The 14,974-nt window shown below is 62.0% G+C and overlaps 1 protein-coding gene across 1 annotated transcript in view; it reads left to right on the top strand.

The window, feature by feature from the left end:
• Positions 1 to 12,795: 12,795 nt before the first annotated feature.
• SBNO2 (strawberry notch homolog 2 (Drosophila)) overlaps positions 12,796 to 14,974 on the top strand; it is a 33,383-nt gene continuing 31,204 nt past the window's right edge. Inside the window, exons 1-2 of the mRNA XM_012645404.1 lie at positions 12,796 to 12,830; positions 13,369 to 13,557. Of these exons, the coding sequence (XP_012500858.1) occupies positions 13,465 to 13,557 (93 nt within the window). The 5' untranslated portion in view covers positions 12,796 to 12,830; positions 13,369 to 13,464. The remainder of the gene's footprint in view (positions 12,831 to 13,368; positions 13,558 to 14,974) is intronic.

Below are 14,974 nucleotides of genomic sequence, written 5' to 3'. Positions count from 1 at the left end.
GCAGAGCACAGGAGAGGCAGCATTTGTTTGTTCATTCATTCGTTCACAGTTGGCTTTGAAGTCGGCTGGCCAGGAAGTGTACAGGTCGGGGAGACGACCTGCGCTCTGGCCGCTGGACCCTGCGCCGGTCAGTGTCCTGAGCCTCGCGGGGCTGTTCCCGTCCCCACCCTGGGGGTGTGAGCCAGGCAGGCACAGCCGCCTCAGTTCCAGCAAAGTCTCAGATGCCCCTCTGGCAGGGCCTGGGCGGAAACGCCGACGCAGCGCAGCGAGCTCGGCCCGGAATAAAGAGGCAACTGTGTCGGCAGAACAAGCCCAGTCCCCAGAGGCCACCTCCCTCCCGGGAGGGCCCCCTGCAGGCGGTGGGGTCAGGTTGTTCCTATGTGGGGTTGGGAGTGTAATGTAATCTAAGATTGTAAACATATGGGGGGTGGACGGGGTGCATTGTGTTGAGGAAGCCCCCTTGGTGCCAGCACAGTCCCAGGGACCATGTGCGTGTATGTGTACATGCATGTCTCTGCTTATTCATGCGTTGAGTCATGTGCACACATGTGTGTGCACGTGCTTGTGTTCGCGCATTCTGTGTGTATGTGTATGCATGTAGTGGTTGTGTACTCTGGCATGTGCATGTGTCGTGTGGTGCATTGCCTGTGCATGCATGTTGTGTGTGTGCCTGTGTACCCGAGTGTGTGCGTGTCTTGTGCACGTGTGCGTGTGATTTGCTGCGAGCAGGCTTGGAGCGTGTCCAGTCAGTTTTTCCAGAGCTGAGGGCTGTATGGTCAGACGGCACTCGGGCGGGTGGGGTGCAGCTGGCCGCCTGCTCGGTGTAGCCCGAGAGCGAGGTCACCCAGACCTGGTTCCTGCACTGACCTGCCCACCGGGCAGTGTGGTGGGCCCCCCAGCCCCTTGAACCTGCCTCCTGGCCCCCTCCCCCTGCTAGGGGGGTCGATCCGACATCTGCAAGCTCAGGGGCATCGTCAGGGTCACTGCCGATGGAGACTGCTGGCTACACGGGTTGCCTCACTTCCCTCTCTGGGAGGTGTGGCCACCTGTCCTTGCCTGTGACTCGGACTTGGGGTTCTAGACTGGGATTTCAGATATGCTGGCTCCGCCGCCTGCCTGCACTGGGCTTGCCGGAGCCCCTGGGGAGGCAGAGATTGGATCCCTCATTGATGTGCTAAGGCTTGTGCTAAGGCGTGGGTGAACCTCAAAGACGTGCTCAGTGAGAGACGCCAGACACAGAAGGACATGCAGTGTGAGACTCCGTTTATATGAAATGTCCAGAACAGGCAGAGCCACAGAAACGGGACTTGGATTCGTGGGCGCCAGGGGCTGGGGACGGGGTGGAGAGTGACTGCTGATGGGGACGGGGCTTCCTTTCAGGGTGATGGAATGTTCTAGAACTAGACAGGATGGTGACACAGTTCAGAATAGACTGGAAACTACTGAGCTGTTCACTACATGAGTGAATTTTGTGGTGTGTGTCTCAGACAAAACAGAAGTGTTTGAAAGAGAACATGGCTTGTCCTTGCTTCTGAGAACCTACATGGGTGACCCCAGGCCCTGCGCACGGCTCTGCAGCCAGTTCATGTCAGGGGACGCTGGGCGGGGGTCAGGCCACCTCCTCCAGAGCCCCTCACCCAAGCCCGGGCTGTGCCCCAAAGCACTGCTCTGGGAGGCAGGGAGTGTTTTCCGCAGGAACCTGGGCTCCCCGTGTGGGGTGGAGACAGGTCTTGGGCTGTGTGCGCCTGGGAGCAGGGGCTGGGGTCCTGGGGTTTGGCATGTGACCTGGCTCTCCTGTGGGTCCCCCTGGGCCCCCCATGGGCCCGGCCTGACCTCCAGTGACAGCGGGGGAGAGGAGTGCCAAGTCAGCTCCCAAGGCAGCCCGGGGACAGCTGGGGGCTCCCTCCTGCCCTGCAGGCCCTGCAGCCACTTGTTCCCTGCCACACTGGGCCCTGCACAGAGAGCTCTGGGGTCTGGGGACAGGGCTCCAGGTCTGGCCATGTTTTTCCGGGACCCCAGAGCCAGATGCTGTGTCTCCTGGACTCAGACCCTAGACTGGAGGAACCCCGTGTTCTTGTGGGGGTTGGGCCTGGCCCAAGGGTCTGGGGTCACGGTGCCAGCCCTCCCAGAGCACGCACATGGGGCGGCTGGGCTGGGACTCGGGCACGTGCGGTGCTGGGCCCCTCCATGTCCAGGTGCCTGCCTCAGGGCTGGCCTCCTCCGGGGCCAAACAAGTCCTTAAGTGAAACCGAAAGAGGCAGCCTTGGCCTTCATTCCAGGACCGGCCGTATTTCGAAAGTGACATGCGCCAGGTTCCGAAGGCAGGTCACTTGAGTTCCCTGGGAGCCTGCTACCCTCACCAGGGCCGAAGGCCATGGACGCAGGACGCTCGGGCGTCAGGAGGGAGGGGGCCTGCAGCGGGCAGTAAACCTTTATGGAGCTGACTCACGGGCCGGGGTGGGGCAGCTGCGGGCGGCAGCAGGCAGGAGAAAGCCCCTGCCCCAAACAACGGCCCAGGGCTGGGCTCTGGGAGCGGCCAGTGACCCTCCCCAAGTGCCCTTCCAGCCTGGAGCCGGGAGGCATCTTCTCTGCACATCGGGTAAACTGAGGAAAGGTTCACCCCTGGACAGCTGCTCTCATTGCCTGGACCTCCAGTGCCCCAAGGCCCTGATGGCTCTGACGGGGTGCTCACGATCGCTGTGTTGCATGAGGACAGGGGCTCCGCAGGAAGGGCCGGCCTGTGTCTGGAATGGGGCAGGGGCAGCAGGTTCTGAGGGGCCTGAGCCCAATGGGGGGTGGGGAGGGGGCACTCATCAGGTTGCTTCCCATGGCTTTGGCCGGTCTGGGGGGGTCGGCCCAGGAAGCTATGCCATGGGGGTGTAGGACCCCCCGACCCTCGACTGGCCCGGAGTGGGGAAGTGCGTTGGTGTCTCCCAGGCCACTCGTGAGGGCTCCCTCAGATCGAAGAATGGCTCTAGCCCGCTGTTTTGGGGATGGGGGCTCACAGGATGGCATTGGGGGTGTCCTGGGTCCTAATGGAGCGTCGGCTCTGTCCCTGGCTGGTGGGAACCTGGAGGAACTCTGGGGCGAGGGGGGCCTGGGTGCAGCTGCCTGATCACAGACTCTGAAAGCTGGGGCTGCCACCCCCAAACCCAGACTCAGGCTTCTCTTGACAAACCAGACTATCTGGAAACCCCAGGCCACATTCCTGTGCCGGGAGGCTCTGCCCCTCCTGTGCGTGCACCTGCCTGGCCCCCTCCCCAGCCCTGGCGAGGACAGGTGGGGGTTCACCCTCAGGGGCAGATGCTTGGGGGCATCCCCCAGAGCCCAAGACAGAGCCCGAGACCACGTCCCCCAGAATCTGCTGCTGTGCTCCGGGCCATGCAGCCTGGCTTGGAGAACCCAGGTGAGAGCCAGGCCAGCTGACCCCTGGGTTCTGACCTGGCTTAACCTGCGGCCGAGGAACCCGGATGCTCCTGGACCTCTGGCCTGCAGAGCCGGGAAAGGACGTTGTTTTAAGCTGCCACGTCTGTGGTCCCCCTTCATGGCAGAAAGAGAAAACGGGTCCGGGCTCTGCTGGGGAGTCTGGGGTTCCTGCGGCTGTGATTTCGGAGCCTCTGTCCTCCTCCCAGAGGTGGGTCAGGGTCTGACGTGTGGGCGTTTGCCAGGGTGGAGCAAGTGGGCCTTGCTGGGCGGCTTGCTCTGGGTCGGTGTCCATGTTGCCGACCCTCGAGCCCAGCCCAGAGCTGGGAGTGAGCCTCCTCCTCCTCCTCCTGTGAGACACCTGACATCTTCTGGGCTCAGATGAAGGTCCCTCGTGATGCTCCAAGGGTGGACCGATGGAGCCTGAGGACAGTGGTGACTGGTTGGACCGCTCACCTGGGACCAGTGAAACCTGGCTGTGGACGGCACCAGCTGACATCCCACTTGGGGCTCTCCACGGGGCCAGGTAGAGAGACCTGGGGGGCTGGCTGGCCTGGGGTGCACACACCCAACATCAAGCAGGGACAACAGCGAGTGCGGTGCTGGTGAGACCCTCCTCACGGACATCAGATGAGCGGGAGCACATCAGTTTCAGTGGACCAGGAAGTCAGGAGTGAGTGGAATTTGACTTCACATCTGCTTAGAAGAAGACCTGTGGGTCAGAGGAAACCACAAGCTCAGTGCATCAAAAGCCTTTTGAAGACCACAAATAAGCACCAGACTCCAGTAGACACTTTGCAGAAGCAGCTGCTTGGCTGCTGTAGGAAGCTATTCCACACCTGTCCAGGTGGGCAGGGATTCAGGAGTCAGATACTGGTGAGAGTTGGTGAGCAAGGGCTGCTGCTGGACCTCTGCGCCGCAGGGGTGGGGGTGGGCTGGTGCATCACCATAAGAAAGCCTGTGACTGTCCCTGGTGAGGGTGAACCACACTGGGAGGGGGTGGCCGGGCCAGGGCCCACTGAGTCCCCAGCAGTAACTGCGGAGGCTTCCCATCCCCGCTAGGCCTCGGGGAGGGGGCTGTGCACCCGAAAGCTGTGCCCTTGGGGCTGGCGGGTGGGTGGGTCAGGGCTGCTGACCTGTCTTGCTCCAACCGTCTCGGGCGGATCTGTAGAGCCTGCCCCCCACGCAGCTGTGACAGAGCAGCGCTCCTTGGGGCTAGCCGCGGGCCTGCGGGTCTGTCCTGCACAAACCGACACGTCCGCGAGTCTGTGGCCAGCGAGCCAGCTGTGGGTGACCCCACGTCAGTGCCTCCGGAGCCCAGCCTGGAGGGTCTCCTTGTCGGCATAAACGTTTGTTTCACTGAGCATCGTCACCCCGCCCCACCCCTGCACCCCTCTGGGATCTGGGGTCCTGTTCCCCAGATGCCGGCTTCCCCCCAACAACACCAGCACGTGCTTGGCCCTGGGTCCTGGGCTGCTCTCCGTCCTTGGGGACGGCAGTGCCCGTCCCTGAGGGGCTGTGGGGCCCTTGCTCCCCGGCTGCCACTCTTGGCCCCAGCGTCCCCCTGGCTCTGTCGCTTCCACTCTCGGGGTTGGGTTGGGATGACGGGCTGCAAGGTCCCCCTTCACCAGGGCCTCCTCCACGCGCTGTCTGCTTCCCGGGCCCTGTGTTGGCCGAGGGGGCCCCAATAGCTGGGTCTGGGGCTTTAGTCTGTGCCCCTCTCCCATGGCCGGCTCCAGAGTGGGGGGATGGGGCAGGCCTAGGGGTCACTGGACCCTACCTGCTGGGGCCCCCGGACATGCTGCTGTGCTTCAGGGCAGTTGAGTCTCCACAGCCTGGGGCACTGGCCACCCCACTGAGGACATGCGGTGTCTCTGCTGGGCACGTCCCCCAGCCTGGAGTGTCCCAGCACCTGGTCCCATGGCTGGGGGAGGTTTCGTGTTGGGGCAGGAGGGGAGATTTTGCAGGAGAAGCTGTGTCAGTTCAGTCACCCACTGGGGTTCTCCCTGCCCAGGCCATCCCAAGCTTGGGAACCTTCCCTCCAGAAGGCATGGGAAGGGGATTCCACTGGAAATCAGGGTGCTGGAACCCCTGGATTCCTCCCCAGGAGGGGGCTGTGAGGGCCACTTGCCCGTCTTTCCTGAGGCTCACATTGGAGTGCGCCCAGTGGTGTGGGGTGGGGCTTCCTGGGGAGCTGGGTTTCAGACCCATCAGGGCCCCGAGTCCACCCAACGTGCCTTTCCCTGCGGGAGAAGCACGGGTGCTCAGCCCCCGGGGCACCGGGCCATGGGACCTGCAGGCTGGAGAGGCAGCAGTGCCACCTTTCACCATGGGGAGGGGGGACCTCCGCGCTTCCTCCTGGGGCCTCGAGGGCAGAACTGGAAATTCAAGAAACAAGCGCACACCCTGCACCCACCTCCCATGCTTCCATGTGGGCCCACGGCGTCCTGGTGTGCAGGAGGGCCGACTCCGGAGCAGTGGCCTTTGCCCACGGTTGGCAGCCTGGAGGTGCTGCCACACAGATGCCTCCGGGGACTCTGTGGCAATCCGGCTTCCAGCCCTCCGTGCCAATGTCACCCCAGAGCACCGCATCCTCCAACCTCCCGCCTGCCAGGCTCGTGGGGTGGGCTGGGGTCAGGGTCGTGTGTGCTGGAGCCAGCTCCTCCCTGGTCGGTCCCAGGGCTGCTGTCCTAACAGCCCCACACACCCGGCGGCTCTGAGCAACAGGCTTCTCCTCAGTCCTGGAGCTCAGGAGTCCGAACCCCAGGTGTGGGCAGGGCCGCTCTCTAGGGGGGACCCTCCCGCCTCTCCCAGCTCTGGGGGCACCTGGCATCCCCAGCTTGTGGCGCTTGTCCCTGCCTCCGTCTCCACACAGCTGGCTTCTCTGTGTCCTGTCTTCTCTGTCTCTCTCTAAGGACACAAGTCGTTGGATTTGGGGCTAACTCCACCCCATGTGACCTCATCATCACTATGTCTGCAAAGACCCTGTGTCCAATAAGGTCATTCTTATTGGTGCCGGGTGGTGCGGGCGGACGTGAATTTTGGGGGCCTGCGTCCCCTCCTGTACCACGGGGACTCTCTAAATTGTTCCCTTCACCTTTCAGTCTCCAGCCTGGCAGAGCCCTCATGCTTTGTGAGCTGGGCCACCCCGAGTGCTGGCCGCGTGGACGCCCCTCCCCGTCCGCTGTGTGGGGTCTAGAGTGCGTCCACGCCGAGCACTGTGGCCTATGGGGCGCCCACGCAGGCATCAGAAGAGACCAGCCTCAGGTTCTGGGCCTCAGTTTCCCTGTGTGTCAGATGAGGGGTTGAAGTAGCTCTGGGGAACGCCGGGCTGGGGTTGAAGGTCACAGCGGCCCCTCTACAGGGTTCTAGTTTGCAGAGGTTTACCCCTAAAGACAGACTGGGCCGAAGGGCTCCCAGGGGTCCCTGAGATCTGAGATGGGGCCTGTTCCCAGCTCAGGGAGCCTCAGTTTCCTTATATGGTGGGGGGAAGGGCCAGGTGGGTCCCAGCAAGGCAGAGTGTGATGTGGGGCCCCCGAGCTGTGGGCAGCCCTGACTGAGAGAGGGGCAGTGGGCACCCTTGGGAAGCCAGGCCAGCTTCCCCCCTGCAGGGGCTGAGACCCAGCGCCCACCTCCATGCCTGCCCCACCCAATTCTGAGCACAGAGAGGGAGGGGCACACCCAGGAATAAGGGGAGGGGCTTGGTGGGTGGGACAGCACCCCTGTAGCGAGGGTGGGGACGTGGGGCAGGGCCCTGGGGTGCAGTCTTCATCAGGTATTTCCCTGCACTGCTGCGGCCCCATCTGGTCAGGCCTGTGGTTCAGGAATATGCTCCCTTGGCCGGGGCACATGGGCCGAGGGAAGAGGTATCTCCATGGCTTTGTGTGTGGATGGGCAGCTCGGGCCAAGGGCGACCCGCTGGACTAGGGGAGGAAACAGGCTCACGTGCAGTGCTCTCCGGGCTCCTGGGGGCAGGTGTATGGCCAATTGGTCAGTGTGCACCGGCCACGAGGGGCCCTTGGGAAGGCCTGGCCCTGGGCCACGTGATGTGTGGGGCCCAGATTCCCTGGGCACCGAGCCTGGGCTGTGTGGTGCCCTGTCCTTGCAGGGGCATCTGGGCTGTGGAGGCAGCAAGACCTGGTGCTGGGGCCGGGGCCAAGCATGGGGCGGGCGGGGGTCCTCTTGGCCTCTCCTGGTGATGTGTTTACAGACCACACGAGGATCGAGGGTCAGGGGTGCTGGCTGGGTTTGGCTGGGCACAGCTTGCATGCCTGTGGTTGGCCAGCCTGGCCTCCCTGTCCAAGGTGAAGGTGGCTGAGGGGCACAGAATCTGCCACTGCTACCTGAGGGCCTGGTGGGCAGCGGCACCGTGGGCCCGACGTGCTTCCTGAGTTCACACCATGAATTAAACTGCTTGTTTTCGCGATGGTTGTAGATTCATGTGCTGTTGTTAAGAAACAGTTCAAAGAGGTTCCATGTACCCATTTCCCCCAGTGGGAACATCTTGTAAAATGACAGAGCAGTGTCACCAACAGAGTATTGACATTGGGGTGGGCCACTTTCCCCTATTTTTCGTGTGCGTGTGCCTGCAGTGCACACGTGTGGGCATGTTTTGGTTATGTCAGTGTTCCATGTTTTTACGTCATTGGGATCATGGTCCTTTCCCCGCTGAACCACCTAGTGTACTATAATTCTGTGTTTTTGTCTTTTTTCTTTAAAAATCATCTGTATCCACTGCTTCCATTGTTTCATTTTATTTTTATTTTATTTTATTTATTTAGTTTTTTAGAGATGGGGTCTCACTGTGTCACCCAGGCTGGAGTGCAGTGGCATGATCACAGCTCACCGCAGCCTCCAACTCCTGGGCTCAAGTGATCCTCCTGCCTTGGCCTTCCACGTACCTTGGACTACAGGCGCATGCTACTGTGCTGATTTTTTAAAAATATTTTTTGTAGAGATGGGGTCTTGCTATATTGCCCAGGCTGATCTTGAATTCCTGGCCTCAAGTGATCCTCCTGCCTTGGCCTCCCCAGGTGCTGGGACTACAGGTGAGAGCCACTGTGCCCGGCTTCCATTAGATTAAAAAAGAAGAAAAGGTTGATTTAAAGAGGCCCCATCTCTGCTCCTATCTGAGGTGTGGAGTCATCCCTGATCACATGTCTCCACGGAGGATGAGGAGGCCGCCTGGAGGGGCCACAGGAGCAGTGATGTGGCTGTCACGTGGCTGTGCCCAAGCTTCTGGGCCAGGATGTCTGCATCTCTGACCAGCTCAAGCCCCTCGCCAGCGCGGGGGAGTCTGTAAGCCTAGCCACGGACTGTCACCCATCCTCCCTACCTGGCTCCTGTGGCCTGATGTTGTGAGGGAGTGGATAGGCGTCACCCAGCCATCCTGAGGACTCTTTCATGAGCTCGTGGGGCTGCCACCACCCACCTCCATGGCAGGAGAGCCTCTGGTGGGTGGCGAGGACTCCACTGGCTGGCTCCGCCATTCACAGACGGCTCCCTGCGGACTCCTGGTAACCTCACTGCAAACCTGAGCTCTTGTGGGAAAAGGCTCAGCAGAGAAGTGGAGAGGGTGGTGCCGTGTTGCCATTCCTAAAACGTGGCCCTGGGACCGTGGGCGTCCTGGGACCCTCTCAGGGGTGCAAGAGGTCAAAACCATTTTGTATTGCCAAGATGTCCTTCCACCTGCTGCGGCGAGTGCTGCCTGGCCCTGCCCGGGTGGGGTCAAACAATGACGTTGCTATTCTTAAGCTTTTGGGACCGACACCCTTCCCTTTCCTCTGCATTCTTTGGGCCTGCCCACCCCTGGAGGAGGAGGGGGCTTTCCGGGGACAAATGCTCCTGGGGGTCTGAGCAGCGCTCAGACAGGGTGAATTATAATAATCCGTATTATAAGAACTGGTCCAGGTGTTGAAGCCCCAGGGTGGGGTGGGGTCCTGGTGGACCTAGCCAGCCCCCCCACCTGCTGCCAACCCTGCGCCCGCTGGGGTCTCGTCACCACCCTTTAGGGTCATCTGCACATGCCTGCCACCCGCCAGGCAGCTGCCCTTCCGAGGCTGGGCCCACCGGGAGGCTACTGGGCGGACCCCAGAGGCCTGGGTGGGGCTGAGGGAGATGAGTCCAGTGGGGTCTCAGTGCTTAGAGTGAGGTGAGGCCAGCAGGTGGGCAGGGGCTGCCCTTGCCCTCCTCCCCACTCACCCCTATGTGGGACAGAGCTGTCTCAGCTGGGGCACCGCAGCCTAGGAGCTGAGGAGCCGCTTGCCGTGTCCCTTCCTGGGCCAGTCCCCAGCTAGGGCCCAAGCCCACTGCTGGCTCCGAATCCTGAGGCCTCCCAAAGCCCCGGCGGCCCTCCCCCGCCAGACAGTCCCGGTGGACCAAACTGAGGCCTGGTCAGGCGTCCGGATTCTGCAGGGCTCTCTGTCCCACATCTCAGAGCCTTGTGAAATCCGCCAGCCCTCCCGCCCCTCCTGGTCCTGGGATCCCCAGGCTGCTCCTTCCTGGTGGCTGCTAAAACCCAGGAGCCCAGTGGAGGGTGACTGGCCTGTCCCCGAGCTCCGTGCAAGGCAAGCTGGTGGCGGTCACAGTGACAGGTGAGTCACCTGTGGCCATGGACAGTGCATGTCTCCTGACCAGCTCCCTGGGCTGCCATGGCTCCGTCAGGACCCCCAGGACACTTGGGCCTATTCCTGTGGGCAGGGTGCCCCTCATGCCCCCAGTGAGGACTCCGGTGAGGTAGCTCAGGGTCGAGGGATGGCCACCAGGCCCTAAGGGTCTGCGGCGACCGGTAGAGGCTTGCGCACACATCTATCACTGTGGCTGTGACTCCTGGCCCAAAGGCACCTTACCACCTCTCCAGGCCTTGGTTTTCTCATTTGCCAGTGAGAGCCTTAAGGGACCCTCTGCCAGGGGATGAGGCCCCAGGACCTGGGCAGAGTACACACAGTTGTGTTGGGCGCCGAGTCATCTTCCCTGCGGTTCGGGTCCAGCTACATGGGCCAGATCTTCTCCAAGCCTCCACTTTGCCATGTTGGAAAGGGGTGTGGGGGCCGGATGTGGTGGTCACCCCTGCAGTCCTGGTATTTTGGGAGGCTGAGGTGGGAGGATCGCTGGAACCCAGGAGTTGGAGGCAGCAGTGAGCTGTGATGACACCACCGCACTCCAGTCTGGGTGACAGAGCAAGACCCTGTCTATAATAAAAGAAAAAGAAGAAAGAGAAAATGGGTGTGGACCAGCTCAAGCTTCAGGCGTCGTCAAGGCTCCATTGAGGAGCCTCTGTGTCCTCATCAGAAAGCTTGGGTGTTGAGATCGTGCATGATGAGGGGACGATGTCAAATTTGGGCATGCGTAGCTGGTGGCCACGGCCTCCCCATTCACAGAGGGGCCCTGCTGAGGTCTGAGGCGTGAGGGGTCTCACGAGGCAGGCCCTCGAGGGATGCGACCCTCCGACAACATAGCGTCTTCCCAGTGGTGAGAGCGACACTCTTGTCCTGGCTTCTGCCAGTGGGAGCCGTAGCCAGGCGGGGGTCCGGGCTACATTGGTCAGCAGATCTGGGTGGTGACTGGTTCCGAGTGTCTAAGAGGCTGAGCCAGTGATGCCGTGTGCAGGGTAAGACCCCAGGGCCTGGCCTGAGGCATCTGGCCTCTCACTGAGGTCCAGCTGGGGAGATGAGGACCCCAGCAGGGCCAGAAGAGGGGACGGGAGGTGGTCACGGTTACTTGCTGGCCGCAGACAGGTCCTTGGAATCGGATTCTCCCACCTCTTGGGCTCTGCTGACGTCCGCCCTCCTAATCCTGGTGCTGTCTGGGCCCTTAATTCCTCAACCTTTCTCTCCTGCAGTGACTCACTTGAAAGCTTGATTTCAGAAGGAAACCACATCCCCCTCCCAGTGGTGAGCTGTGGCGATAGCATAGGCCCCTCCCCTACGTGGGAGCTGCGTGACGCGCTGCATACGGCTCCTGCCCTGAGACACCACCTAAAAATAAACACTGGCTGACCGGACACTGCTCCGGTTCCTACCTGTGGGCCCTTGGGCTGTCTGCACCTCTGAAGCTGTGACTTGTGCTTTGTGCACATCTGTGTGCAGGTCTCTGGCTGGACACGTGTTTTCAGTTGTCCTTGGCACACACCTGGGAGTGGGACTGCCGGGTCACGTGGAGACTACAGGTCCGACTTTCGAGGGTCCCCAGCCTGTCTTCCAAGTGGTGGGGCCATCTGACCCCCTGCCCCCGTGTCTGAAGCCCTTCCCAGGGGAATCTTTGTCTCGAACCTGTCCCTGGACCCCGACTGACAACGCGGTGACTGCGCCTTCTGGGGCTGCCGCTTGGAACGGGGTCTACGGCTGGGGCTCTCAGGTTGCAGGGAGGAAGGAGCTGGCCTGAGGGACATGGCCATGGAGGAGCTCTGGGCCCAGGCTGCTGCCGGTGGGGGCCCTCGGGCCAGGCGTACCCGGATGATGGCCCACGGTCTGCCCTCCCGAGCTTGTCAGCCCCAGGCCCTGGGTGTCCCAGGACTCTGACTCCTGGTGAGAGGCGCCCCTGGGTGTGGGAGGGTCAGCCTCGGGGGGCTGTGGCTGCCGTGAGATGAGACCCGAGACAGGGACCGGAACTGAGGGATGTGGTGGTGAGCCCAGGGCTGGAGCAGCCAGAGCCCCCCTGTCGGGGGGGCCTGGACGGCTCTCGTGGAGCGCGTGGGTCCTGCCCACTTCTCATGGCAGGGGCTGCTCTATCCCGGGTGCCCGTGGACACCCCCAGGGGCATCATCCTGGCACCAGCAGCTTCCTGGAGCCTCAGCCAATGAAGTAATCACTGTGGACTCCAGCCGCAGAGGCTCCTGGGCTCTACTCAAGTAGCCCATCTTCCAGATGCGCACACTGAGGCTGGGAGGAGCTCAGCCGACCCCACTCTACTGGGAAGGTGGGGCTGGGCTCAGATCCTCACCTGCCTGCCCTGCAATCTTTAGGATCTGTCAAGAGTCCGACCACAAGGTGTCTGTGTTTCCTGGGGGTGGGGTTCTGACAGGGTTGTCTGTCCTGGCCTACAGGCGGCCCAAGGGGGCTGCAGAGGGTCTGGGCCCTGGTGGCAGTTGGAGCGAGGTGGTGGCAGCAAGGACTGGGCAGAGGACCCAGGAAGATGGGCATGACGGCCTGGGGCAGAGCCGGGCCCTGCTCTGCCAGCCACCATCCCTGGAGCTCCGGGTGAGGCCCCCCCGCCCGCCTGCAGGATTGCACAAGCCGCCTGCGTGTGGCTGGGCTGAAATTACTGGAAGTCCCGAGGATTTCTTCACTTAAGGGCTTGGCCAGGAGTGGCCGCCGCCTCCTTCCTGCCTCCCTCTGCGTCGAGGTTCTGAGCCGCCTGCCAGCTGAGCACACCCCGTGCCACCGCAGGCTCTTCCCGGGGAGACCTCGGTGGGCTCCTGGCCAAGTGCCAAGGCCGGGGCTGGTGGGAGATGTCCCCCAGTGTCTAGAACGGGTTCATTCTTCGTGGGGATAGTGGGGTTTCCTTAGCCCCAAATGAGGTCTGAGGGCTCTTTCCTGCTCAGCTCAGCCCTGACCACCCTGGGGGACCCTCTAGCACTGCCTTGCAGTGCTGTTGAGGGGCGGGGCAGGGTCCGGGGTCCCAGTGGGCCCCCAGCTCAGAGGTGCTGGCCCAGGTTGGATTCTGCCCGGTGCCCCACCCACCCCCCCGCAGCCTCCAGCTGGCCGGGCACAAACCCGTGGTGCAGGGCATGGCTGCAGCTCCGCTGCTCCTGGCGGGTCCCTGGGGCCCCATGAACGGGTGCAGTCAGGGCCTGGGGCCCAGAAGGCCAGAGGAGGTGCCGGGCACAGCAGGGGTGCTGCTCTGGCGCAGCGGGCATGCGGGAGGGGAGACGGCCCTGTTGGTTCTGCCCATGGGCAAGGGTCAAGATCAGGGCACAGTCTTAGGTGTCCACGTCTCTCTCTGCAGGATATGACGTCGCCACCACTGCCGCCGCCACGGAGCACGAAGCCCAGATAGACTTGCCGGCGGCCTCGGGTCCTGGAGCCCCCCATCTGCTGCCCGATGCTCGCGGTGCGGCCCACCATGGACGGGGAGTACCCTCAGCACGAGCCCCCACCAGCGGGCAGCGTCCTGTACAGCCCTCCCCCCCTGCAGGTGAGCCGGCACCCTGCGCCGCGAGAACACGGCACGAACTCGACCTTGGCCGTCCAGAGCCCAGCTCCACCACGCCCCTTGCGGGTCCTGGACAGATTCCCATCCAGGATGTGGTCAGGAGGGTCACTGTAGCCCCCAGCTTTTCAGAGAGAGCATTTGAGGGGATTCCTGTCTCCGCTGAGCTTCCGGTTCCTTCCATGTCAGCTTTTCAGCTTCTTTCGAGAAAGTGACCCGTGGGGAGACAACGTTCAGGGCCGCCCCCAAGCTTGGGCCGCCCCGCCAGGGCTGAGTCTACCTGAAGGAGCCAGTCACCAAGGAAGTTGGGCTTGTTAAAAATGTGTTTTTCTTTTTAATTTAATAGACTTTATTTCTTACGCAGTTTTTGCTTTGTAGGAAAATTGCTCAGAGAGCAAAGAAAGCTCTCACGTACTCCTGCCCCGTTTCCCCTCTAGTGGCAACTCATCATGTGGTAAATTTGTTCCACTTGGCGACAGAAACTGACATGTTCCCGTTAGCTGATGTCTGAATTAACATGAAGGTGCAGTCTTTGCATTGAGCTCTCTGTGGGTTTCCATGGACCTGTCCCCGTTGCCGCATCCTGCAGAGTCGGCCACTGCCCTGAAACGCCCCCGGCCCCTCCTGGTCACCCCTCCCTCCCCGTCAGCCCCTGGCAGGCACGGACGTTTCACTGTCTCTTTACTTCAGCCTTTCCCAGGGTGTCCTGCAGTTGGAGTCCCACAGCACGTGGTCTCTCCAGGCTGCTGCTTCGCTTAGTCACGTGCATTAAGGCTCCTCCATGTCTCGTCATGGCCTGACAGCTCGTTTCTTTTTAGCGCTGAATAGTATTCCACTGTCGGGGTGCACCTCAGTTTACATACCCCCTTGCCTCCTGAGGGACGCTTTGGTTGCTTCAAGGTTTGACAACTGTGAGACAAGTATCATGAGGGGAGGCCCGAGCGGCCAGAGGCTGAGAGGAGAGCAGGTGGGGGCCAGGCCTCAGAGGCCATGCGGGCTGCCAGTGCTGCACAGCAGCTAGGGGTGCCCAGCGGGGGGCGGCTGTGTGATCCACCCTTTAGTGAATCAACTGCCGCCGCCTCCTCCTCCTCCTTCTCCTCCTGCTGGGAAGGGCCCCGAGATTCGTGCCTGTTGGTCCAGAGTGAGCGAATGACACAGGAGGTGGGGAAGGCTGAGTCAGAAGGCAGGAGCAAGAGTTAGCTTGGGTTTTTGGCTGGCGTGGTGGCTCATGCCTATAATCCCAGCACTCTGGGAGGCCGAGGCAGGAGGATCACTTGAGGTCAGGAGTTTGAGACCAGCCTGAGCAAGAGTGAGACCACCTCTCTACTAAAAGTAGAAAAATTAGCCAGGCGTAGTGGTGCCTGTAGTCCCAGCTACTCGGGAGGCTGAGGCAGGAGGATCG

The sequence above is a fragment of the Propithecus coquereli genome, unplaced genomic scaffold, assembly GCF_000956105.1.
Source record: "Propithecus coquereli isolate 6110/MARCELLA unplaced genomic scaffold, Pcoq_1.0 Scaffold232, whole genome shotgun sequence".
Taxonomy (NCBI): Eukaryota; Metazoa; Chordata; class Mammalia; order Primates; family Indriidae; genus Propithecus; species Propithecus coquereli.
This window is presented reverse-complemented; position numbering and strand designations above follow the sequence as displayed.